The sequence below is a fragment of the Bufo bufo genome, chromosome 2 (assembly GCF_905171765.1).
Source record: "Bufo bufo chromosome 2, aBufBuf1.1, whole genome shotgun sequence".
NCBI lineage: Eukaryota > Metazoa > Chordata > Amphibia > Anura > Bufonidae > Bufo > Bufo bufo.
In genome coordinates, this window is record NC_053390.1 from 86197969 (window position 1) to 86224868 (window position 26900).

Genomic DNA, 26900 nt, shown 5'->3' on the forward strand with positions numbered 1-26900 from the left:
AGTAACATATGCGCTACCTTTATTCTACAGGTCAGTACAATTGTAGCAATACCACATTTATATAGTTTTTCTAGTGTTTTAATACTGAAAAACACAACAAAAATGTCTTTGCATCGCCATATTCTGACCCTATAACTTTTTTATATTTGGGAGCCGAGCTGTGTAAGGGCTAAATTTTTGCAGGGCGCTCTGTCGTTTTTACAGATGCCATTTTACAGTTTGTATGACTTTTTGCTCATTTTCTATAAAAAAAATTATTTTTTGTTTTGGGGGGGGGGGGGGGGTGAAGCAACAAAAAAGAATTTTTTAAAACTTTATGAACATACCATTGTCAGATTACTTGTCCTACAGACTGCAATGAATTACAATTGCAGCCTATGGGAGTTTCACTATGGTCTTAAGGAGCCCTGAGTGTAGGCACTATTATTGCTATGGTATCCTTGGATATTTCAGAGGGACCGAGGCTACCACAGGGAACGAGCGGCTACCCTAATCGCTGCAAGGGGGGGCTCTTTGGACCCCAGAAGCAAAGAGTTTACAGAAAAAGCCACCTCAGATGCCCTGGTCACGACATCTGAGGGGTTAAATGTCTGATCAGCGTTATCGCTGATAACAGACATTAGCCCTGGGTGTCTGCTATTTAAAATGGAGACGGTAATGTGCATAAGGCCTTAAGAGCGTACTTTGGGAGCTTTGCTGGCATGCATGCTAAAACTAGATCACAAATATAGTGTGTACTTAGCCTTAAAGGGGTTAGCGACTTTCTGATTATTGTTGACCCATGTGTTTTTAAGATGACTAATATAGTATTTGTTGAAATTCTGTGCCATTTTCTATATTTCGTAAGGTATGCCCCCTTGTTTACCAAGTCTTTTGTGTTGTCCACTAGGGTTGTTGCGGGTATCGAAATTTCGATACCCAATCGATACTTTTGTCCCGGTATCGATACGATACCGGGATTTCCGTTTTTTCGATACTGGGCTGCGCTTCTGCGCAGTCTAGTATCTCTGAACATGAGCGCGCTGCTATCGGCGCGCTCATGTTCTCTCTCAGCAGCACGGGGAGAAGGAAGCTGTCCTCCCTCCCCCTGTGCTGCTGCCGCTGCCACCAATGAGAAGAGAGGGGCGGAGGAGGGGCGGCAATGAGAAGAGAGGGGCGGAGGAGGGGCGGCAATGAGAAGAGAGGGGGTGGAGGAGGGGCGGCAATGAGAAGAGAGGGGCGGAGGAGGGGCGGGCGCACTGCGCCACCAATGATAGGATTACTATCGGAGCGATGGGAGGAGACATCAGCTTCACTAGTGGGCGTTCCTTCTTCCTGCGCTGCGATTGGACAGCGCTACAGCCAGGGAGAAGGAACGCCCACTAGTGAAGCTGATGTCTCCTCCCATCGCTCCGATAGTAATCAGCAGCATGTGGAGCAGGAGAGGAGACAGTAATGGGGCACTGCAGGCGAACGGAGCGGCGCCCAGGACTAAATGGTGAGTGCTGAGACATCGCTGGGCGCCGCTCTGTGTGGCCTAATAGTGAAAGTCTGGACTCATATACAGTAGTCTTTAACACATACAGGAGGCGGGTGCCGGCAGCAGAATCGCATTGCCGGCACCCTGCCCCTGACAGGGAGCTGCGATCAGCGGCAGTTAACTGCCGCTGATCTGCTAGTACCCGCCTCCTGTATAAAGGGGTAAAATCATTGGTGGTGCAGTGTGCCCCCCCCCTCAATCCCCCCATCCCATTAAAATCATTGGTGGCACAGTGCGCCGGCCCCTCTCAGCCCTCCAGTATTAAAATCATTGGTGGCAGTGGCCACAGGGACCTCTCCACTCCCCCTCATTGGTGGTGCAGTGGCAGCTTCTGATCGGAGCCCCAGCTGTGTAAGCCTGGGGCTCCGATCGGTTACCATGGCAGCCAGGAAGCCCTGGTTGCCATGGTAACATCCCTGATGCTGTGTGCACAAAGCACAGAGCAGCAGGGACAGTGTGGAGTCCTATTCACCCTGATAGAGATCTATCAGGGTGAATAGGAAAAGGGATGAAAGATCCCAGGTTCTAGCCCCTAAGGGGGGAAATAGTTATTAAATAAAAAGTGAAAAAAAAAAAAACACTAAAATATGAAGTATAAATCACCCCCCTTTTCCCAATTTCACATATAAAATATATAAATAAACATATTACATCGCCACGTCAGAAAAGTCCAAACTATTAAAATATAAAAAAAAAATCTAGGTGGTGAATGCCGGAACAGAAAAAATAAAATAAAAACTGCGCGATTCGCCATTTTTAAAAATGAGGAATGCACGTGGCTTTTTTTGTTTATTTTTTTCGCGTGGTATCGAATATCGCAATACTTTTTCATGGTATCGAAACCGAATCAAAAATTTGGTATCGCAACAACTCTATTGTCCACACAGAGGTCCTGTCCTCAATTCTAACACAGTATACCCACACTAAACTCTGAACACGGCGAGTGCAGATGGCTGACGCAGCGTAGTTGAATAGAGGAGACATTGCGTGGAGGGGATTTTCCTAGTCACATGACCCTCCATCAGCAGCCATTGTGTGAACAGGACTTACCTGTGGACAGTACGAAAGACTTGGCAAATAAGGGGCACACCTTATGAAATTAGTGCAGAATTTAAAAAAAGGTTATATTAGCAAGTGCCATACAATCATCTCACAAACACATTGGTCAAGAATAACCAGAAAGTGACCAACCCCTTTAATAAAACGGCGCCATTTGATTATGTGGAGAAGTGGTTTGCCCACTTCACCTTCATACCTGGAATGAGGGCAGTGGTAATAATAATGTCCACGTCTTGACACTGCTTGGCGAAGAGCTTCATCTCGGCTTCAATAAACTCCTTGGACATTTCTTTAGCATACCCGCCCTGTCCTTCTCCTGATTCCTTCAAATGCACCTCCAGAGGTTCAGCCCCAAGAGACTTAAACTGCTCTAAAGCTTCAGCCCTGCATCATACAAAGGGAAACCGTCAGTGAAACGGAGCACAAAGCTCATTCATGAGTTACACAGTATCACTGCCAAAGATATTAAAAATTCAAAATAATTCTTGGTAGGAGAAGCTGTTGACTTAACACATGATCATAAAAAATAAAATAAAATGCTGATGTCTAAAGGGAAATTTTCAGCATGCTGCTAAACCTAAAGTGCGTAGTTCACACAGTTAGGGCTCATGCACACGACCATTGTTTTGCGGTCCATTTTTCACTGATCCGTTGTTCAGTATCTGAGGTTTTTTTCCTCCGATTTAAGTCCTCTTCCATTCCGTTATTGCACAAAACATATCCGTATGGTTTCCGTATTTGATCCGCTTTTTGCGGATCGTATACACAAACAGTAACTTATTAATCACCAAACACATGAGCAATATGGGCTGGGCATAGCATTTCTACAGTATGGATCCGCAAAATACGGATGACATACTGTTCCGTTTGCGTTCCGTATTTTTTGCGGACCCGTTGACTTGAATGGGGCCTCAGACCGTGATTCGCGGACAATAATAGGACATGCACTACTTTTTTGCGGAACAGCCATGCGGACAAATGGAGTAACTTCTGTATTTTCTACAGCCCCACTGAAGTGAATGGTTCATACGGTCCGCAACAAAAACGTAACGGAAGCAGAAAGAAGATTTGTGAGCCCTTAGTTAGAAGTCTATTGTTACTATAATATGTTATACCTACTTCTTTACTATTTGATCTCAAACACACTTTCCCATGCTCTACCTGGTATCAAATCCACGAACGATGGCACCCATAGATTTAGCAGCTCCTGCAGAAGCCAGGCCAGCGACACCACCGCCGATAATTAGGACCTAGTCGAGAAGCAAAAAGACAAGCTCCTATTAACAGTTCCCATCAGGACATTGCCTTTTTCACATGACATGCATCATGACACTGCTTCAATACTGGGGATATAGCCCCAAGCTTGGGAAAAAAGGGTGCAGACAAGCAAACATGGCCGCAGAAAAGCTGGTGAATCCGTCAGTACAGAGAATAAAAGCTGGCCATAAACACAAGAGAAAAGTCTCCTGAACCTGCCGACTAATGTGTTGGGGGGCCTCCTGACCCCCCCCCCCCCCCCCCCCAAAAAAAAAAACTGTCCCATGGCGTGCAAATGGTTAAAATAAATAAGCTTATACTCACCTCACTGATCCCCCACTGAGCTCCGCTTCCTGCTGATGTCGAGACAGCAGGAAATGGCTAGGAATGCTGCTCAGCCAATCACTGGCTGAGGGGGCTCCTCACTGCAGTCTGTGATTGGCTAAGCTGTGTTCACAGCCATTTCCTGCCGTGTCGGGACAGGAGCAGGAAGTGGAGCACAGCAGGGACCCGGGCACCATCTGAAAGGCAAGGCGAGGATGAGCTTGTTAATTTTTTTTAACCATTTGCAGGCCATAGGACAGCTTTTTTATTGAGGTGGAATTCCCCTTTAAAAGGGTTATCTGGTACTAATGGCCTATCCTTAGTATAGGCCATCAGTGCCTAATTGGTGGAACAAAGCTGTAGTGAATTGTACTCAGATGCTACTAAAGTTATGGAGCCTATGAAGGATGATGAATCTCCATAAAGAGACCAGTCCTAGATGGTGACTTACTGGAAGTACTCCATGGTACGGAGACTTATCGGCAATACTTTATGGGAAATGAATGTGCAAAGAAGTATCTCCCATGAAAGAGAACCGTCTTGCCAACGCCACCTCTTGGAAGTGGACCCTGTGAGTCAAGATCCGACTTTCCAACAAGCTTTGAGATTTGACAAGCATGGCATGGAGCTGCCTGGTAAGCTGTGAAGAGAGGGCTGCCCATTCACACAGCTGATAAGCAGGGCCAATGAGAGTCGGAGCCCCACCAATCTCATATTGATCTAAGGACCTGCCATGGCTATATGTCATCCGGTCAAAATCCTGGCAGACTGGCTGGGAGGCTCTGAGAGGGACAGGTGATGTAACCTTTGACAGCCCCTGCTCTCGTGCCTGGGGTGAATACTTTCCGTGTACTCTGCATGTGCTGCGTGGCTGAAACATGGAGTCATATGGAGGAGAGGGGGGAGAAGTACACATTTACATTTGGTGCCAGACAAGATAAGGCCAAACCTACCAGAGGACGTCAGCAGGACACAGTGATGACCACTAGTGACCGATTGTAATAAATGACGTCACCCATAATGCATATATTTCCACAGAACAGAAGGAGCAAACAATGACTCCTTCTTAGGGCACGTTCACACATGGAAGATTGGTTGCAGAAATTACTACTACTGAAAAGAAGTTCTGTGTATCTAAACGGGGTTGTTTCTGCACCAAGAGGTTTCAGTGACAAATCTGTCGTGTGTAAACATGCCATTACGGGTCGCACTCTTGGATGTCAAGATCTTTACACATTCTCCAGGTACTGAAGTCATTCAAGGACTGCAGTTACTGCACGAGGCGCTGCTCCTGATGGTTTCCAGACCGTTGGAGAGGATGTTTATTTTAAAGCACAGACCAAAAAGGATCCAAAATAATTCTAATTCATTGATCAAATGGCAGAAAAAAAAGTCACAGGTGTTCATTGCTATGCAGACATTTCTCCTGAATAAATGGGAGCCCTCGCGCAGAGATGGTAAAAACATGTGCCATATAGAGCCGAGACAGGTGACTCATATCTGGGCAGAAGTCACGGCAGTAATTGTCTCAAGGAATCCTGAGCAAAAACTGCAATTTAATCCAAACATGTAATGCACTAACAATCCACTAGAGGGGGCACTGTTCATAGATTCGGGCTAGTTATACAGTAACTTGGAACACAGGTAAAATGCTGACTTTTTAACGCAGAATTGGAGTTGGTACTTACCTTTTAAGCATTAAAATGTGTACCTCATGCCACCAAATATGTTAAATAATTAGCAATTCACTAATTTATACCCATTTTTAAAGGGAATCTGTCAGCAGATCTGTACCTATAACACTGGCTGACCTGTTACATGTGCACTTGGCAGCTGAAGGCATCTGTGTTGGTCCCATGTTCATATGTGCCCACATTGCTGAGAAAAATAATGTTATAATATATGCAAATGAGGCTCTAGGAGCAACGGGGGTGTTACCATTACTCCTAAAGGGTCTGCTCTCTCTGGAACTGCATCTCCCTCTGCACTGTGATTGACAGGACCGGGTGTGATGACATTTTCACTACTTGGCCCTGTCAAAGTGCAGAGGGACAGCAGATGCAGAGAGAGCAGAACCTTTAGGTGTAACGGCAACGCCCCCATTGCTCCTAGAGGCTAATTTTCATATATAAAAATATCATTCTTCTCGGTCACATATGAACATGGGACCAACACAGATGCCTTCAGCTGCAAAGTGCACATGTAACAGGTCAGCCAGTGTCATAGGTACAAGTCTGCTGACAGATGGCCTCTAAAACTACTACTTTTACCAAGCTGGGGGTGAATAGGGGGATTAATGGGAGAAAAATCGGTCACCAGCAAGCTTACTGGGGAGGGTAGATTTGGGAATGTGTCCCTTTTTCCCCATGGCCATCCATTTGCTACATAATGGCACATCCCCAAAATACTTTGTTAATGCAGACCCACACACTTCATACAGATTCCATTGGAACATGATTGAAAATTAATATTTTTCCTTTCAAACGTCAGTCAGTATGTCCGAAGCTGATATCCAAACATCTATCGGGCATTTCTACTGCTGCGGGCACCTACAGCATTTCCACGGCAGCTCTGAATAGAAGTTAATGAAAAAAAAAAAAAAAAAGGCCCAGCTGGCACATAAAAGGCATTCACATTACACGCAGGAGCAAGTGCAGCTTTGCACGCTACATCTGGATCGGCACAATCTGGTGCACACCGTAAAATAAGCACAATAAACAGCCATGACCAATGCCAAGGCCTGAAGGCTGGATAACTGGCACAATACCACCATCTGCTGGCTGCTACTGAAATGACAAAAGCACGCTGCAAAATGTACTTACCTTAGCAGGTGGGACCTTGCCTGCGGCGGTGATCTGACCAGTAAAGAAACGCCCAAAATTGTTAGCGGCCAAGACAACAGCTTTATAACTGCAAGGAACAGAAGGTAAAATAATCACTATTTTTATTCATTTCTCCATGAGATAAATCACTTTTTAAAAAGAATAGTCAATGGCCGGAGCCCATTGACTATAATGGGACCTGGCGGGGATCCGGCCTGTTTCTGGCATTAAAAACGCTGCTTTGTCCGGCCATAATGTTGGAAACAGGCCAGATCCCCGCCAGGTCCCATTAAAGTCAATGGGCTTGGGTAGGGAAAAGTAGTATCCGGCTGTGCTGTGTAAGTCCGACAGGCTATTCCTCTGCCAGAAGATTATAGCGCTAGTGTGAAACTAGCCTTAGCAAGACTAGGCACATAGGAGGTTCATTTATTATTATATGCCAGTTTTTGGTGTATATCTGTCACAGATTCGGTCGCAAAGGGGATTTGCAGCTGAATCTGCGACTTTTCCCTGTTCCCACCTGGTCTAAAAAAAAAAGGGGAAGTAAGGCACGGGCAGGGAAGGGGGCAGCCAGCAGGCACGTCTCCTTTATAATTCTCTTCGCCTGTTTTAGACGTAGAAATCTATCTAAATATACACCAGCAAAGGAGCTGGCATAGATTTAGGCCGGTGGTGAATGTGCCTAAGTTATGTAGAGGCCGGTGTCTCTACATAACATAGCTCATTATGCGGTACCATCTAGTGGTTCCATCTAGTGGTTCTTTGGAACCGAACCAAAGTTCGGGAAAAGGTTTTTAACAGTAGAAATGAATTTTGGAAGTTATTACCCGAAGTCTCGCGAGACTTCGCGTAGTAATAACTTCGGCTCATCTGAGCCAATACATTCTAATACTGTACGGAGCTCCTGCTCCGGGCAGTATTCAAACAAAGTTTTATGCGAATTGACTTGATCAGCTGTTGGGGGTATCTAACGATAACACATGTGTGTGAAAAAAGTTAAGCGACGTACTATAATACAGCACTATAACAGATGGCCAGTCTGAATTAAGACCAAGCTGGAGACCGTACATTTGGATCACACTGAGGCAAAAAGGAATTTGGAGAAATGTGATTGGTGACCCCCAAACTGTCAGCCAAGCATGCATGTGCCCTCTGCGGGGAGACAGCTGGTTAGGCCAGTATACATCTAACATGTATGGCTAATAAAATTGGTAATAAATATTCTTTTCCATAGTGCTGAAGTTCACTGACCCATCAAATCGGATTCAGAGATTTCACGCTCAGGATCAGCGCATCAGCTTAAAGGGGTTATGCCATGATTGATGTACAAAATGAAAATCAGCCATTATATAGTACATTAAAATCTCGTTTTAACAAATCTAGAACCAGCCCTGTAACGCACATGGCTCCAGAGATCTCCCCACTCATCGTTCCAGTTGCTCTGCTAGATTTATTTCAGGTTGGCGGCTCAGGGGCCATGTCCTTCCTGCTGCAGCTCTGTTCCTGTAACTGCCACAACTTCCAACAGAAGACATAGCTGGTCGTAGTTGAAGATTTAAACGGAGCATGTGTGACCACCTCAGTGAGGTGGACAAGAACTGGGAAGAATGAGCAGCAGGTGGCGCTATACAGATAGATTTCATTGAAAAACTTAGTGGCTATGCAATAAAAAAAACTTTTCAGATCCAGATGCTGGTTTGAAAAATGTAGAGCTTGAGGAAAAGAGTGGACACTGCAGGCGCATTATATAAAATGTCTATATGCAACTGCTCCCAAAAAAACTTCAAACATCTGTGTCAAACAGGAGAAAAAAAAATGGCTGTGCAAGGTTCACACACAACCAATAGTAAATCAGGTCAACACGTTTTATGCTCATGGAATGTGGATTGCTCAACGACCACGACATGGTCCAATGTGGGTGGCGTATAAGCATCAAAGGATCCTCACCCAGAAATGTTTGCCATGGAGCTGAGAGCATCATATCCCTGTGCGATGGTGACACGTGGCACCTGGTCCATGGCCAAGACCGTTGACTGTTTCTCGGAAAGTTTGTTCAGCAGCTCAGAGTTTTGTGCGGGGTAAATAAAACTGATGAGAGTGGAGGATGGTTTCAAGAGGTCCACTTCATCAACTCCCAGTGCTGGGTTGAGCATTGGTGCTCGTACCTGAAGGAGAGGAAAACCAAAGCATAGGGTCATTACACAAACATACACTAGTTGCTCACGCTGGCTGCATCATAGTCTATGTATACTGTGGACCCATAGGCACCCTACAATAGCGTCTATGTGTAAATGAACACGATGCAGGCTTGAGATCTTGGCTTGGTGGATCAGGCTAACCTGGAGAACAATCAGACAACTCCTTGTATTTTACAACCAGTCAATCAGATAAAAGTAAACTAGGTGGGGGGCCCACCTACGAAACCCCGACTATTGTCATGAACGAGGTGAGCATCAAATACCTGATCCAACAACTACGGTCTATGATAATCCAGGCCTGGGATTCTCTCTAGAAGACAGGGTGGACTGATCAACTAGGAAACAACTGGTGTTCAGCAAAACATATTGTGGAGACGAGAGACTCCTGAAACTACCAACACCTAGAGGAAGCTGAGATGTACTTGTCATCTGAACTTCCTCACTCACACGTGCAGACATGACCACTGTGCCTGGATGGAGACTATGGAGAGCATATTTGGAAAAACATCCTTTCCGTGTGGGGGAGAAAAGGGAAGTAAAACATGGCTTTTTGTAATGACTGAGCCGGTTTACTTCATGCTGACTGTGGTTAGAGAAGCATGAATGTGATGAAAAGGTTCCCTTTAAGACCCATTAGACATTTAAAGGCCATCTGTTAGCAGATTTGTCCCTATGACACTGGCTGACCTGTTACATGTGCACTTGGCAGCTGAAGGCATCTGTGTTGGTCCCATGTTCAGATGCGCTTGCATTAATGAGAAAAATGAGCCTCTAGGAGCAACAGGGGTGTTACCATTACACCTAGAGGCTCTGCTCTATCTGCAACTGCAGCGCCCTCTGCCTTTTGACAGGGCTAGGTATTGAAAACCTCAGCACACCTGGCTCTGTCAATCAAAGAAGAGAGGGCGCGTCAGTTGCAGAAATAGTAGAGCCTCTAGGTGTAATGACAACGCCCCCATTGCTCCTCGAGGCTCATTTGCAAATATTAAAACCAAATTTTTCTCAGCAATGAGGTCACATATGAACATGGGACCAACACAGATGTCATCAGATGCCAAGTGCACATACAACTGGTCAGACAGTTTCATAGGTACCAAAACTGCTGACAGACACCCTTTAAAGAGGACCTTTCACTAGAATAAAACATCTAAACTAACTATACAGACATGGAGATCGGCGCCCAGGGAACCCCCTGCACTTACTGTTCTACCCGGGCGCCGCTCCGTTCTCCCGGTATAGCCTCCGGTATCTTCATATTTAGGCTCCACCCAGGGGAACCTGCCGGGGTCTCCTTCTCCCATGCTGTAGCGCTGGCCAATCGCAGCGCTCAGCTCATAACCTGAGAGAAAAAAAAGCCTCTCAGGCTATGAGCTGAGCGCTGTGATTGGCCAGCGCTACAGCATGGGAGAATGAGACACCTGGAGGTTCCCCTGGGTGGAGCCTAACTATGAAGATACCGGAGGCTATACCAGGCGAACGGAGCGGCGCCCAGGTATAACAGTAAGTGCAGGGAGATCCCTGGGCGCCGATCTTCATGTCTGTGTAGTTAGTTTAGATGTTTTATTCTAGTGAAAGGGCCTCTTTAAAGAGAACTTATGTCCTCCAAAAACTTTAGATCTCTGAATCCATCCATGGCTTTTTTTTTTCCCCATCTAGTCCCCCCTTCCTAATGGACAGTGACAGCTCTTGTAGCATTCGGGCTGCTGTGAGAACAGAGTGTGATGTCAAGAGGAGTACTCTAAAACGCACAGGTTTAGCCCTCCTTGAGAGCGCTCGTCCCCTTCACAGTGCATGTCCTCAATAGCGTGTCAGGAAGCAGGGTGAAGGAGGAAAAAAAGGAAGGAGGGGGGAATCAGCATGGAGACCAAGCAGTGACCGTGACAAAGGATGGGGGAAGCAGGGACAAGCCAGCCACATGGTCTACTGAAACGGTCAACCATGCTGGCACTGCCAAGTGGACACACATGACCACCAACGGATCCCAAAATAGTCTTGAAGGCAAGTATATTAAAAAATATATATATGTTTTTTTCTATTTCCAGACTATGAAGGGATTGTACAAGATTTAGGCATCCCTCCCAATATATGGGACCTGCTTTATCAGAAATATTTGTTATAGACCTCAAGAGGCAACAGAGTGGTGACATTCTCTGTACAGCGCTAGACTATGCTTGCCCTATATAAACCATGGGGAATTAGATAGTCTTTGTCTGCGCAGCGTAGACTTACTACAGAACATATAAACAAACGAGTTATACTGATTTCAGATATTGATGAAATATTGCTAGGATAAGTCATCAATGTCAGATAGGAGCAGGTCCCAGATAGTGGACCTTGCTACTATCTCCAGAACGGACCTCCAAAGCAAAGAGAGTAAACCACACAAGCACGGCCACCCTCCATTCGCTGCTATGGGAGTTCCAAAAAAAGCTGAGCATGCTCGCTCTGCTGTTTTGGGAACTTCCATAGTAATGGATGGAGAGCACGCCGTTCATGCGTAATGCATTCCTTCACTTTGGGGGCCCTGTTCTGGAGATAGGAGCAGGTCCCAGAGGTGGGACCCACACCTATCTGACATGGATAGCATATGTAGCAATATACCATCAATGTCTGAGATGGCAATAATACTTCAGTGCTTTACTCAGAATGTGATCTCATTGTCCAGCAGTCATCTTCTCAGTGTGAGAACTGCAGGTAAAATAACTAATATATTAGTCCACAACCACGTAAACTGAGCAAGCACCAAAGGAGGGGAGAAAAATAAATAAATAAACTAAGACGCCAAAAGATTTACATACTTTGACAACCAAGTCTGAAGCCAAAACTTCCTTTGTCCCCTGGATTTTGGCCCCGGCCTCTTTATACTGGTCATCAGAGAACTTGGAAGCATCGCCAGCTCCAGACTCTACTATGACATTGAAGCCTTGTTTAACCAGGGCCTGGACCCCGGCAGGAGACAACGCCACTCTCTTCTCATTCTGGAAGATCTCCTTTGGAACTCCCACAGTCAGCTGTTTGTAGGGGATACCTGAAAGAGACAAATCAGTACACCATGCAGTGTAAATGAGAAATCAGAGGAGAAACGCTATATTTTTTTTCTACATGGAGGAAACCAGCACAAGACGTCACGAGGGGGACCGGGCCTATGGGCAATTTTGAGGCCATTGTTTCTTCATTGCTCCAATAACTAATGCCTGTATTGGACAGGCAGACTGACTGCCGGATGATTGCTAATGAGCGTTTGTATTAATGCTCGTTAGCGATGATCTGGCAGTGTAATACTGACGCTGATTACCCAATAAATGAGCTCGCTCATCTAATCACGCTCTGATGCCAGCAAACAATGATCAGTAAAGAGAAGAGAAAAGGCATAATGATCGCTCCTCCCTATACTGAGGAGGAGATCGCTGCTTGTAAGAGCAGTAGTCTCCTCCGCTAGCAAGCAGATGATTGCCTGCCCGATCTGGCTGTCTAATACAGCCTTAGGCCTCCTGCACACAAACGTGTGCGCCCTCTGGCCATACTGTGGCCCGAAAAATTGCAGGCCGCAATGCACGAACACCGACCGTGGGGCAGCCGCAACGGATCGCAGACCCATTCACTTTAACAGGTCCGCGATCCACCCGTTCCTCAAAAAGATAGGACATGTTCTATCTTTTTGCGGAACGGAAGTACGGGACGAAACCCCACGGAAGAACTCTGTAGTGCTTCTGTAGGGTTCCGTTCCGCACCATTCCGCATCTCCGTATTTGCGGACCAATTGAAGTGAATGGGTCCGCTATACGGCAAAAGGAAGCACACGTTCGTGTGCAGGAGGCCTTAAATATAAAATAAAGCAACCTCACAATAGAGCCGCATGCACGCGAATGTATTTTGTTTCCGTGTCCGTTCCGTTTTTTTGCGTATAGGATGCTATCCGCATAAAAAAATAGAACATGTCCTATTATTGTCCGTTTTAGGCATTGTTACAATGGATCCGCCAAAAAAAAAAAAAAAATGGATGGCATAAGGATGTCATCCGTTTTCTTTTTTTTTGCGGATCTGCAATTTGCAGACCGCAACACACATACGGTCGTGTGCATGTAGCCTAAGGCCTCCTGCACACGAACGCGTGCTGCCCGTTGCCGTATTGCGAACCGCATTTGCGGATCCGCAATACACGGGCGCTGTTCCGTGGGCATTCCGCATCACGGATGCAGACCCATTCACTTCAATAGGCGCGCAAATCCGAAGATGCGGAATGGCAGCACGGAACGGAACCCTATGGAAGCACTACAGAGTGCTTCCGTGGGGTTTCGTCCCGTACCGTTTCGCAAAAAGATAGAACATGTCCTATCTTTTTGCGGAACGGGCGGATCGCAGACCCATTAAAGTGTGCAGGAGGCCTTAAATATAAAATAAAGCAACCTCACAATAGAGCCGCATGCACGCGAATGTATTTTGTTACCGTGTCCGTTCCGTTTTTTTGCGTATAGGATGCTATCCGCATAAAAAAATAGAACATGGATCGCAGAACCATTAAAGTGAATTTGCGGGCCACAGCACGGCCACGGGGCGCACATGTTCGTGTGCAGGAGGCCTGTATTAGACAGCCAGATCGGGCAGGCAATCATCTGCTTGCTAGCGGAGGAGACTACTGCCCTTACAAGCAGCGATCTCCTCCTCAGTATAGGGAGGAGCGATCATCATGCCTTTGCTCTTCCCTCTTTTTTTTGCGGGGCTACGGAACGGACATACTGATGTGGACAGCACACGGTGTGTTGAAGTGGATGGGTACGCGTCCTATCCGAAAAAAAACAAAAACGGAATGGACACGGAAACAAACAACGTTCATGTGCAAGGGCCCTTAGGCTACATGCACACGAACGTATGTGTTTTGCGGTCCGCAAATTGCGAATCCACAAAAAAAAAACAAAAAAAAACGGATGACGTCCATATGGCATCCGTTTCTTTTGCGGATCCATTGTAATAATGCCTATCCTTGTCCGCAAAATGGACAAGAATAGGACATGCTCTATTTTCACAGTGTGCTGTCAGCATTTCTTTTGCGGACCCATTGAAATGAATAGGTCCGTATCCTATCCGCAAAAAAACGTTCGTGTGCATGTAGCCTTAGTGTGTCTTAAAAACTTTCTACTGTGTTGTATTTACAACTCCAGTGCAGACTCCTGTATCTCCATGGTTACAGACTACAAACAAACCCTGTGAGAGAGCAAGACATGAACGCAGAATCGGACAACAAAGCGCTCTAGGTGTAAGCATAGAGACACATCGGTCTCATAGAATACACAATCCGCTAGAATATTTTTTAAAAAACGTTTCTTCAAATTCTGCTTCTAGATTATAAGAAGTTTAATAACAAAAGCTTCCAGCTCAACAGCACGCGTTTCGAGTGGTATACCTAGTCACAACATCACTAGGACATCTCCAGACCACTAGAAAAGCATACGTGGTTTTGTGTTACAGGTGTCCACAGTGGGTTTTAACATCCTCTGAATAAGGCTACTTTCACACTAGCGTTTTTGCTGGATCTGGCAGGGTTCAGCAAAAACGCTTCCGTTACTGATAATACAACCGTCTGCATCCGTTACGAATGGATCCAGTTGTATTATCTTTAACATACCCAAGACAGATCCATCGTGAACTCCATTGAAATTCAATGGGGGAAGCATCCGTTTTCTATTGTGGCAGAGAAAACTGATCAGTCCCCATTGACTGAGCATTGGGGGTCATGCCGGATCCGTCTTGCTCCTCATCCCAGGACGGAAAGCAAACTACAACATGTCGCGGTTTTCTCTCCGGAATGGGAACGGAACAGAATGAATTTTGGAGCATTCCGTTCTGTTCAGTTCAGTTTTGTCCCTACTGACAATGAATGGGGACAAAACTGAAGTTTTTTTTTCCAGTATTGAGACCCTATGACGGATCTCAATACCGGAAAACTAAAACGCTGGTGTGAAAGTAACCTAAAGAAAATGATTTTAACAGCTGGACTTTCCCTCGGGAAAACAAACAATAGGAAACAGCTCTTAATCTTCTGCAGCTCCAGCACTGAGACCCTGGCAGTCAATGATACCGGCACATGGCTTCCATAGCTAAGCAGTGATGCCAGTAGTATGGCATGTGACCACTAAAGCCACTGACTGGCTGCAGTGGTCAGATGCCGGCTGCTTGTAAACAAAGACTGGGTGGGGCACCAGAGTATCAGTGCTGGATCGGCATGATATTAAAAGGGTAAGCTGCAATTTAAAAAAAATATATATATTTGGTTGAAAAAGTGGGTATACCATAAAAAAAACTGAAGAGCAACATATAACGCATCTACTGGATGTCACAAGACTGTGACTGAAGGACTGGACTTGCCCGTTATCCAAAGCAGCAAGAACAATGGGGTAAAAAAAATTCTGCCACAGCAAGCGGAAGAGACAAAGCAGCCAAAGTCCAGACCACAAAGGTCTGATAGGAGCTGGTCTCAGAGGTGGGACCGACACCTATCTCAGAAATGAGATGAGGAGGCTGCACGTGTGGTTTACTCCATTCACTGCTATGGGACTGCTAGCCGGACACGCTTACTCTGTCATTCCCGGAGGTCTCATAGCAGTGAAGGGAGAAGGATGCACATGTGCAGCCTCCTCTCCTCCGCAGCAGCACACAATGTGGACCTGTTCTCGAGATTGGGATTGGGTCCCAGAGATGCCATCTCTGGACATGCCATAAAAATCCCAGTTAAGAATACCCTTTTAAAAGGGGTTCTCCAGAATTCACAAGATAGGTCAATATGAGATGGGCAGGGGTTCGACTGCCAGCAGCACCCTTGCTGGTCAGCAGTTTGAGGAGGCCACAGGGCTCCGGTCAGCACCACAGGTTCCTTGCAGCCCACCAAGCACAGTGTCGTACATTGGACAGCGGCTACGCTTGGTATCGCAGCTCAGCGCCATTCACTTCAATGCGTCTAGGCTATGTGGCCAATAAAAGTGGCGTCACATCACTCATGGAGTGCCGTGGCCTCTTCATACAGCTGATTGGCGAGGGTCCCAGGAGTATTTCTTACCGATGACCTAATCTGAGGATAGGTCACTATGTAAACTCCTTTTAGAATCCACAAGAATCCTTGAAATCTGCATACATTTTTTTATATCTACATATGATTTTTAGCAGGAATATGCATTGAAAAACCACCCCATCTGAATGTGGCCTAACAGGCGCCCCTTCATTATAAGAGGACACCACTACTCCATGTCTCTTCCATACTCCTGCAGCAGTAACCACTCATACTACGATCCCTAGTCATCCATATATTACGTGGCTTGCTCCGATCACTGCCACTCTCATTCAGTGACGCTCGGCGATAACAACCCTATTATTGTGTAATACCGGTAATCCGGAATGACGTCCTCGTTGTCCGGTGCCAGTGACACATTTCCAGTTCTCTTATTTACAGAAACACTGGACATGGCATTTCGCTTTGCGCTTTCATCAATCCATGCCTCCTGACATAAATCTGAACAGATGTCGAATTATTCGGTAATGGCTGGCAGAGAACTAGCAGCGAGGTGCGGTCCCCTGTTTATCGTAAGAGTGCGGGTGAAGGCTTTTTGTGTGAAGTCATGATGCCGAACATGTGGGGGCTACAATCACAAACGACAAATAGTTGGCAAACACGATCTCACATTATTTATTCTGCTCCATGCACAACCAAAGCAGCACTTAAAACTCTGCCGCTTCCTAGTTATAAGCTCGCTATAAAAGAGTCACAAGTGAACGATGTCCCAGCTGCCAGCAAAATAGATTGGGAAGGCTTTACCAATGTCTAATCCGCGGGAGGCCGATTGCTGATCACCAGAATAAAGTGGCTCCGCTTATCCTTTACCATAGACTGCAAGGTTAATGCGCAAGTCGGGAGAAAGCAAAGCCGACCGGAGATGAAGGGACACTTTCCTTGCATCACTGCAACTTTGCACTAGTAATCAGTAGGGGGCGCAAGAGTTTCATGGCATCTCCGGGCAATATGCCATCTGTGTCTTCATGAGAATACCCCCGGGGGTTATAATGAGGAGGAAAGCACAGCTCAGTTAGGGTACTTTCACATTTGCGTCAAACTTTTCTGGCATTGAGTTCCATCCTAGGGGCTCAATACTGGAAAAAAACGCTTCAGCTTTATCCTAATGCATTCTAAATGGAGAGCAATCCGTTCAGGATGCATCAGGATGTCTTCAGTTCAGTCACTGTACGGCTTTTAGATGGAGAAAAAAAGCGCAGCATGCTGCGGTATTTTCTCCGTCCAAAATTCCGTAACACTTGCCGGAATGCCAGATCCAGCATTATTTCCCATTGAAAGGACCCGGCCCCAAGTGTTCTGGAAAAACTATATCCGATAACTGCCTGCCGGAATCCAACAACGCAGGTGTGGAAGTACCCTTACTAATCTATTATTTTTGAATTTCATTTTTAGGAGGAACAGTCCTGGCAACGTGCGCACAGTAACCATGAAGCGGTCGCCCTTACATTCGTCCTCTGGTGGCAGCAGTGAAAGTCAGGCAGGTCGGTCCGTCCACCATCAATCATTAACCTTCCAGCTTAACTGGTTTTCCTCACGACTGGTATGCACTAAACTCTCTAGCACGTGATCTTTACACGCTACACGGGGATCTGGCTCTGGCTGGAAAATTCTCAGTCTGAGCAGGAGGATGCTTCCCGGATGATGGCTCCTCACATTGCGATCTGTCGTATTTGTGTATACATAGCCCACATACTACACGCATGCTCCACTATACAGAGGTGTATTAGGTGCACTATAAGGTGGGGTATTAGAGCAACATTTGCCTCCATGTTAAAACCGTTTTTGAGATGAAAAAAAATAAATCTGACACAGTCATGTGAATAAGGCCTAAGGCCGAGAATCGTCCGTAGTGCTGAACTATAAAAGAACCTGTGGACTCCCCCATGTTTAATTTGGAGGGAAATAGCAGAGACAGGTAGGTCCAGTGTAAACTACAAGGGTGGATTCACATCACGTTTTATGCCTCTGTTTGACGGACACGTTAGTAAAAAAAAAGGATACAAATACGCAGCACATGACGTTCTTGTATCCTGGTTAAAAAAAGAAAAACGTAAACTTTTTTTTATAATAGAACTCTATGGGGAACGGCTGCCACTGTATGGCATAAGTCTGAAGCATCTGTTTAACGTATACGTTTTTTGTATACGTTAAACGGACTGGAAAACCGTGATGTGAACCCATCCTGTCTATTCATTCCTGTATGGGCCAGTAGAGGGCAGCATTCAACTTTCCATACATTATTCATCTGAAAAGGAGTTCATTGAGACCAAAAAACTCAGGCTATGAGCCGAGCGCTGCGATTGGCCAGCGCTACAGCCTGGGAGAAGGAGACCCCGGCAGGTTCCACTGGGTGGAGCCGAACATATGAAGATACCGGAGCCTATACCGGGAGAACGGAGCGGCGCCCGGGGATAACAGTAAGTGCAGGGGGATCCCTGGGCGCCGCTCTCCATGTCTGTATAGTTAGTTTACATTTTCTATTCTAGTGAAAGGTCCTCTTTAACTTCCATGGACACATCATATACTAATCATATAGTGACTGCTGATGGAGCATGAGCTCCTACACCTACAGCATACAGTCCTGCCTGTGTTAAGAGCTCGTGCACCATCAGCAATCACCATACCGTTCCGTTACCTGAGCATATGCACAAGTGTCCTTCCATGTTGGCAATGACAGCAGCACGTGCGGTGTGTTGCTTGCTTTGCTACTGTTAATACATACAGACAAGTCCCTGTCCCTGATATCTGGTGCAGAGCAGTCAGAAGAGGGGAGCACTTACCTTGTTTGACTGGCTGCTGACACCAGAGAACCTGATGGGTGCGAAACATCCGCAGACATGGCGTCTTCACAGTCTGCACCTTCACAGAGATTACACCATTGAACAGGGGACTTGTGCAGCTGGTAGCTAGTGATCTCAGGATGCTCGCCATGCTTGCTGGAACTTATTCAAGATCTTCTACGTTTCTTACACGTCCTTCTGGAGACAAGAAGAAAAGAAATTAAATTCTACATGTAACAAATGGAATTGGCACAGACAGATACTAAAACTCCCAAAAACAGGTCCAAGTCATTTTGAGCAGATCATCAGCTGCTGGAAAAACTGCCCAAAAAAATAAAAATAAAATCAGCTTGTGACGTCACCTCCATCGTTCACATGGCCTTCCAGCGTCTCAATCCCAGTCTAGTGAATATGGAGTCTGGCCCCCCACGATCTGATATCCATGATCTACTGTACCCCGAGAATAGGTCATCAATTACAGATCAATTATGGATTGATTGTTCCCAGATTTGTCCCATTATTGGTTCCACATCTGACTACAGGTTGTCCAGTTTCATCGGCACTTGCTCAATTTCTTTTAAAAGACGACTTGTCACCTCCCCTGACGTGTCTGTTTTAGTAAGTATTTGTATTCCCCATGTAATCACAATTCTGGAGCATCTATTCTTAAAAACACTATCCAACCAGGGCTGTCATACTGTGTAGGGACATATCACCCACTGGTAACACCCATCTGGACCTTTATTGCAAACTGCTAGTAATTCATTCATAATAAGGGAATGGTACAAAACAGGAATTATAGCAATAAACGCTCCAGAATAATGCCAAAAGAAAAAGAGCACACGGACTGCACATCCACATGCTATGCATAATTTACATTGCTTCTCGGCATTATTAATTGTATACAACCCCATACTTTATACAAGACCATTTGCATACATTATTTTATCAAAATGCATAGGCTCACTCACCACGTCAAGGTCACCTCTTTCAACTGGGTCTCTACTTTAATTAGGCACAGCACCATGTGGCGACCACCGATGCAGCAACATAGGCGGCACGACCTAGCAGTCCAATAGCATCCCTGCTGTCAGACTAAGTGCCCTTGGCACCGGGCCACACCAACCCACAGGCACAGTCCCACAGCAACCACGCGGCGCTACACTATGGTGGCGGAGGACATCACGTGGTGCTGAGCAAAGTTAGAGAAGGGACCCACTCAAAAGAAGAAACCGTGACGCGGTGACTGGGTCTATGCATTTTGATCAAAACACAGAAAAATGGCTTTGTATGCAGTCTATAAATTATGACGTCATATACAATTAAGAGAAGCAATGTAAATTATGCTGAAAAACAATAAAATAAAAGGCATAGCACGTGGAAGTGTGATCCATGAGCTTTCTTTTTCTTAGGCTACTTTCACACTAGCGTTCGGAGCGGATCCGTCTGATGTTTCATCAGACGGATCCGCTCCGATAATGCAGACGTTCGCATCCGTTCAGAACGGATGCGTCTGCATAAAAACTTAGAAAATTTTCTAAGTGTGAAAGTAGCCTGAGCGGATCCGTTCAGACTTTACATTGTAAGTCAATGGGGAACGGATCCGCTTGAAGATTGAGCCATATGGTGTCATCTTCAAGCGGATCCGCCCCCATTGACTTCCATTGTAAGTCTGGACGGATCCGCTCGCCTCTGCACGGCCAGGCGGACACCCGAACGCTGCAAGCAGCGTTCAGGTGTCCGCTCACTGAGCAGAGCGGAGGCTGAGCGCTGGCAGGCGGATGCATTCTCAGTGGATCCGTCTCCACTGAGAATGCATTGGGGCCAGACGGATGCGTTCGGGGCCGCTCGTGAGCCCCTTCAAACGGAGCGCACGAGCGGACACCCGAACGCTAGTGTGAAAGTAGCCTTACATGGGGAATCCAAGTAGTTACTAAAACAGACATGTCAGGAAAGGCAATAGGCTTTTGCTTCGTTAAAGGGGTTGTCTGGGTTCAGAGCTGAACTTGGGCATAACCCCTTCTTCCCTCATTCAGCATGAATGAGAGGAACATCAGAGCATTTCATGCTTACATGCTGTATCACGCACGGCAAGGGTTTTTTTCTTTAGATCCAGTGATGTATCGGGTCTCTGTATGGCAGCGCTACAGTATAGACCACCCGTTAGTGCTGGTGACGTCACCAGGATCACTGCTAGGTAGAAGCCTCCGTCCAAGGTCCCATTCTGCAACCGTTCTGCAATTTTGCGGAACCATTCATTTCAATGGGGCTGCAAAAAATGCGGACAGCACAAAGTGTGCTGTCTGCATCTGTAGTTCCGTTCTGCGATCCCGCAAAAAAAAGATAGAGCATGTCCTATTCTTGTTCGCAATTGCAGACAAGAATAGGCATTTTCTATGATCGTGCCGGCCAGGTGCAGTCCGCAAATTGCAGAACACTACGGTCGTGTGAATGAGCCCTAACAGTGTGAGAACATAAGCAAACAGTCCTTGCTCTATGTGGTAAAGTGCAGGACAAGGGGGAGCATCGGAGCATGAAATGCCCCACTATACTCAGAGCTGAACGGGTGAAGAAGGGACCTGGACAACCCCTTTAATGGATGGTTTCTTGGCTGTTTTTTGCAATGTTGCTGAAATATGGATGTAAATTGGGAACTGACCGAATTCAACTTATCTGACTACTAAGCAATGTTGATTAAGAAAGCACCTATAAAACAGACTTTTCCCAGCACTATATGTTCTACCACAAAGCAGAAGGGATGATGAAAGAGTCAATACCAGGGGGTAGAGGAATCTTTGCTCCACGTGTTTAGCAATGTCTACGATTTGCTTCAGATGTGCGAGCAAACGGGTGACAACCAAAGGTCTGGTGTGGAGGACCCTTCTCTGCCTGCGGACCTTTTCTCCAAGTGTGAAGCAGATGTCTCCCGAGCCTCTAGAAGTGTCTGAGCCGTCACGTGAACCCAATGACATCATGGTAATACCCCGTCTCATGTGTCAATTACTAAAATTACTCACAGCACCTGACAAATCATTGCCTCCTACTAGATCTGATCTGGTCTCAGTCCACCCCAACCTTGGGAACAAAAGAGGTGAACACCGAACACAGGGAAACACTAAACCCCAGATAACGCACCACACAAAACACTAGAAAATGGGAGGAAAGCAAAATGAAGAACACGTTGTGTCAAAGTAATTAAGCGTGGCGCAGGCCGAGCTCTCGTGCCCGGCGTCCTAGATGTATAGATCTGTATATGTGTTTTCCGGACTGTTCTGTCTCTGCACCAGAGATTTGCCATGAAGTGACACATAAAATAACAAGCTCGAACTATGGGAGCACCCCGTACAACACACAAAGCAACCGCTAACAAAAGTAGAGGGGACGTTTTATAAAAGGTTGTATTTAGATGTTGTGGTTGAAACGGTCTAAAAAATATATTTTTAAAAAGCGTGTACATGCACACTGCAGTGTCGTTGTTGCAGATTTTCTGCACTGATTTTCGTGCTCTTTTCACTGCATTTCCGTGTTGCTTGTGGATTTTGCGCCGTTGCCCAAGATCTTACCTTTCCATTACAAATGGTGAAATCTGCACTGAAAACACTTGACATGCCGTGGATTTCAAAATCCATACCGAGGGTCAATTTCCCCACAGAAACTTTCCACGCCGTGATCATGAGATATTGAAAATCTCATCTACTTAGCTGGTACTGTGTTACCCTGCAGATCTTTCATATGAAAATCTGCTCGGAAAAATTAAGTGTAAACCACAACATGCGCCTACACCCGTACAGCTATTGCATTTGGAGGTCATAGCCTGGACCCCAGAAACTGAGAGCAGACTAAATTCTGACCTGGGCCTAAACACTGGTATACCTGCAGTGTGGACACGCACCTTACAGTATACTGACATGATAAAGCTGTGCAAAATGGCATGAAGCATAGCCAGCGTGAGGTAGCCATCAGGAAGCGTGTTTGCACTACAACATTTACACCAGTATGATCCCAAGAATTTGGCAGATAAAAAAGGGTCAATATTGTCAAACCTGGGCGGTACAAGGTGGAACTTTCCAAGTTGAGCGCTGAAGTAGATGTACTACTACTCTCACAGTGCAGGAACAGATCAAGAATGTGACCAGGTCAAAACTGCCTTCCCTCCCCTCACATACACACTTGCTGTAGCCAGCAGCTTCCTGCCAGCCAATCAGATTGGATTACTGAGAGACACGCCTCGCTGTTTTCCGCTTATACTAAAGGGAAGACAGACAAGCCATAGCAACAGTCTTTTAAAGGGGTTATCCAATCCTATAAACTGCCCCCCAACGGGACGTGGATGAGCCTCCCTAGCGTCAACCGCGATGCTAGGTAGGCCCGTCCCTGTCCCTGCCTGCCATTCGTGCACGGGGAGAAGCAGCAGCAGTGGTGCGGGGACCAGGAGCGGCGCAGGATACCCAGGTAAGTATACTCAGTGTGGGGGGCCCAGCATATTGGGGGGCTTTTTATCGGATTGGATAACCCCTTTAATGGACCAGTGGACAGGGAAAGGGGACATTAATGAAAGCTTTTATTATAAGGTACATTAATGAAAGCTGTTATTATAAGGTAATCACAGGTCTTTTGACAATCATTGACAGACTAAGGCCTCATGCAAACGACCGTTGTGTGCATCCGCGGCCGTTGTTCCGTTTTCGTTTTTTTTCGCTGACCCATTGACTTTGAATGGGTCCGTGGAAAAATCGGAAAATGCACCGTTTTGCAGCCGCATCCGTGTTTCCTGTCTGTCAAAAAAATAGGACCAGTCCTATTTTTTTGACGGACAACGGTTGACGGACCCATTCAAGTCAATGGGTCCGTGAAAAAACACGGATGCACACAAGATTGCCATCCGCGTCCGTGATCCGTGGCAGTAGGCTACTTTCACACAGACGGATCCACTGATCCGTCTGCATAAAAGCTATTTAGATCTGATTTTTCACTTCGTCCGATCCGACAGTATATTCTAACACAGAGGCGTTCCCATGGTGATGGGGACGCTTCAGGTTAGAATATACTAAAAGAACTGTGTACATGACTGCTCCTGCTGCCTGGCAGGTGCTGCCAGGCAGCAGCCCCCCTCCGTATTTAACTCATTGGTGGCCGGCCCCCCCTCCCTCCCTTGTATTTAACACATTGGTGGCCACCAATGAGTTAAATACAGGGGGGAGGGAGGGGGGGGTCTGCCCCCTGCTGCCTGGCAGCACCTGCCAGGCAGCAGGGGGCAGTCATGTACACAGTTCTTTTAGTATATGCTAACCTGAAGCGTCCCCATCACCATGGGAATGCCGCTGTGTTAGAATATACTGTCGGATCTGAGTTTCACGATCTAACTCAAATCCGATGGTATATTCTAACATAGAGGCGTTCCCATGGTGATGGGGACGCTTCAAGTTAAAATATACCATCGGATTGGAGAAAACTCCGATCCGATGGTATAATAGGGACTCTTGACTTTACATTGAAAGTCAATGGGGGACGGATCCGTTTGCAATTGCACCATATTGTGTCAACGTCAAATGGATCCGTCCCCATTGACTTGCATTGTAAGTCAGGACAGATCCGTTTGGCTCCGCATGGCCAGGCGGATACCAAAACAACTTTTTTTATGTCCGTGGATCCTCCAAAAATCAAGGAAGACCCACGGACAAAAAAACGGTCACGGATAACGGAACAACGGAAATCCGTTTTGCGGACCGCAAAAAAAAACGGTTGTGTGCATGAGGCCTAACTCAGGTATACATGCCTAGCTGTAATAAACTAGCAAATAAAAAAAATATGACACTTTAAATATGGTTGGTTTGTTTTTTGTGACACAAATTGGACTTTGTTAGAGCATTTGAAGTGGTAAAAAACAAAAAAAAAAAACAAAAAAAAAAAAAAAAAAATGAATACGTTTTCTGGGACTCAGCCTCCTTAGTTACACATAGCACGCCTGTAGGAGTACCGTTCCAAAGTAGCATGGTCTGGCCTCTCAGGAACCTGGCTATGTGACACTACTCTTCTGAAAATTCAGTGCCCCTGTTCTCGCGATTGGTAGGAGTCCCAGAAGCAGGACCCCCACAGATCTAATAGTTATCCCCTATCCACAGGATAACTTCAAACAACCGGAATACCCCTTTAAGTCTCCAACTTGGCACTATTGTTGGTTGAGTGGTATTTAGGGCTTTCCCCTTTCCTCTATGCAGTAATCATCTTCTCAGTATGGGATTAAGCAGTCATTACTACGATCACTCCCCATACAGTTCCCCTGTTTGTCAGCAGCACAATGCCGTAAGCTACTGTATGAGCCGACAAACATGGAGTCCATCACGGCGCACCCTGTATGCGGCCTGTTAACACTTTACTGACTGCTCTGTAATATACTACAAGGCATCATTAGGAGGTGCAGCAGTCCAGGAATAGTCCCTTATCTCCTGACCTCATCTCCCTTTCTGATTACAGGACAGTAGTGAATTGGTTTCTCTTGCTCATTCGGCTGATGCCATCTCCGCTCTGTCTTTCCTCCCCTGACTAGACATCCTGTGACCTATTTTACAGATGTTTGCGGATTTACGTCGGGAATGCTCGCCGTCTGAATACAGCACCGGAGGTCCATGGTGCACAATAATTTGCTGTACCAAATTGAATATATTTTATGATGATGTCTCCATTCAGATACACGGCGGCCTCCAAACTTCTGTCATTGCCCTAGTTACCAGATATCAGGTTCCCTCCGCTCACATGGCGTAAGGGTTTAGTACTAAGGACTGTTTACACGTGTTCTGCAAATTTCTATTCCCTCACTGAGAAAACTCATCCACTGAAATCCCCATTTGTTGGAATGAGTTACTTTGCTCTCAGTTTGTGTCTGTCTCGGCAGGTTTCATTTAGGCTACATGCACGCGAACGTATTTTGTTTCCGTGTCCATTCCGTTTTTTTTTTTTGCGCCCGTGTGCTGTCCCCATCAGTATGTCCGTTCCGTAGCCCCGCAATAAAATAGAACATGTCCTGTTCTTGTCCGTTTTAAGGCATTGTTACAATGGATCCGCAAAAAAAACGCATGGCATACAGGTTTTTATTTTTTGCGGATCCGCAATTTGCGGACCGCAAAACACATACGGTCGTGTGCATGTAGCCTTATTCTGATGGGACAAAAAGCCCTGACAGCTGTGACCTTTTTCCTGCAAAAAATAACAGAAACATGGAGGAAAACAGCTATCCGTTTTTTGCTTTTTTTTAAGCACATCTGTCAGCAGATGACACTGGCTGACCTGTTACATGTGCGCTTGGCAGCTGAAGGCATCTGTGTTGGTCCCATGTTCATATGTGTCCGCATTGCAGAGAAAAATTTGGTTTTATTATATGCCATTACTCCTAGAGGCTCTGCAACTGCCGTACCCTCTCCAATTTGATTGACAGGACCAGGCGTAACGACGTTTACATTTCCTGGCCCTGTCAATCAAAGTGAAGAGGGCACAGATTTGTAGAGAAAGCTGAGCCTCTAGGTGTAACAGCAACGCCCTCATTGCTCCTAGAGGTCACATGGCCTAGGCGCAGCTCAACCCCACTCAAGTGAATAGGGCTGAGCTGCAATACCAAGCACTGCCACTATACAATGTATGGCGCTGTACTTCGTGAGTTGGTGCCTCCTCAAACTGCTGATCGGCAGGGGTCCTGGGTGTCGGACTCATCAGCATAAAAGTTTAGGAAAACCCCTTTAAAAAACTGCCACAAAAAGCTGCGTGTGAAACTACATTGTAGTTTTTTTGACCACTAAAGAAAGCGATAAACTTTTTTTTTTATATTGCATGTATTTTTTAAAGTACTTCCCCCCCCCCCAAAACAAAGGTGAGGATAGCATGATATTT

The 26900-nt window shown here is 46.1% G+C and overlaps 1 protein-coding gene across 2 annotated transcripts in view; it reads right to left on the reverse strand.

Moving 5' to 3' along the window:
- NNT (nicotinamide nucleotide transhydrogenase) overlaps positions 1 to 26900 on the reverse strand; it is a 116303-nt gene that overhangs the window by 80749 nt on the left and 8654 nt on the right. Inside the window, exons 2-7 of one of the 2 annotated variants that reach the window (XM_040421271.1) lie at positions 19020 to 19214; positions 11978 to 12207; positions 8929 to 9146; positions 6982 to 7069; positions 3740 to 3828; positions 2775 to 2962 (exon numbers count right to left, since the gene is read on the reverse strand). In XM_040421271.1, coding sequence (XP_040277205.1) covers positions 2775 to 2962; positions 3740 to 3828; positions 6982 to 7069; positions 8929 to 9146; positions 11978 to 12207; positions 19020 to 19170 — 964 coding nt within the window. In that variant the 5' untranslated portion in view covers positions 19171 to 19214. Of the gene's footprint in view, positions 1 to 2774; positions 2963 to 3739; positions 3829 to 6981; positions 7070 to 8928; positions 9147 to 11977; positions 12208 to 19019; positions 19218 to 26900 lie in introns of both variants that reach the window. The other variant, XM_040421270.1, reaches the window with a different exon arrangement.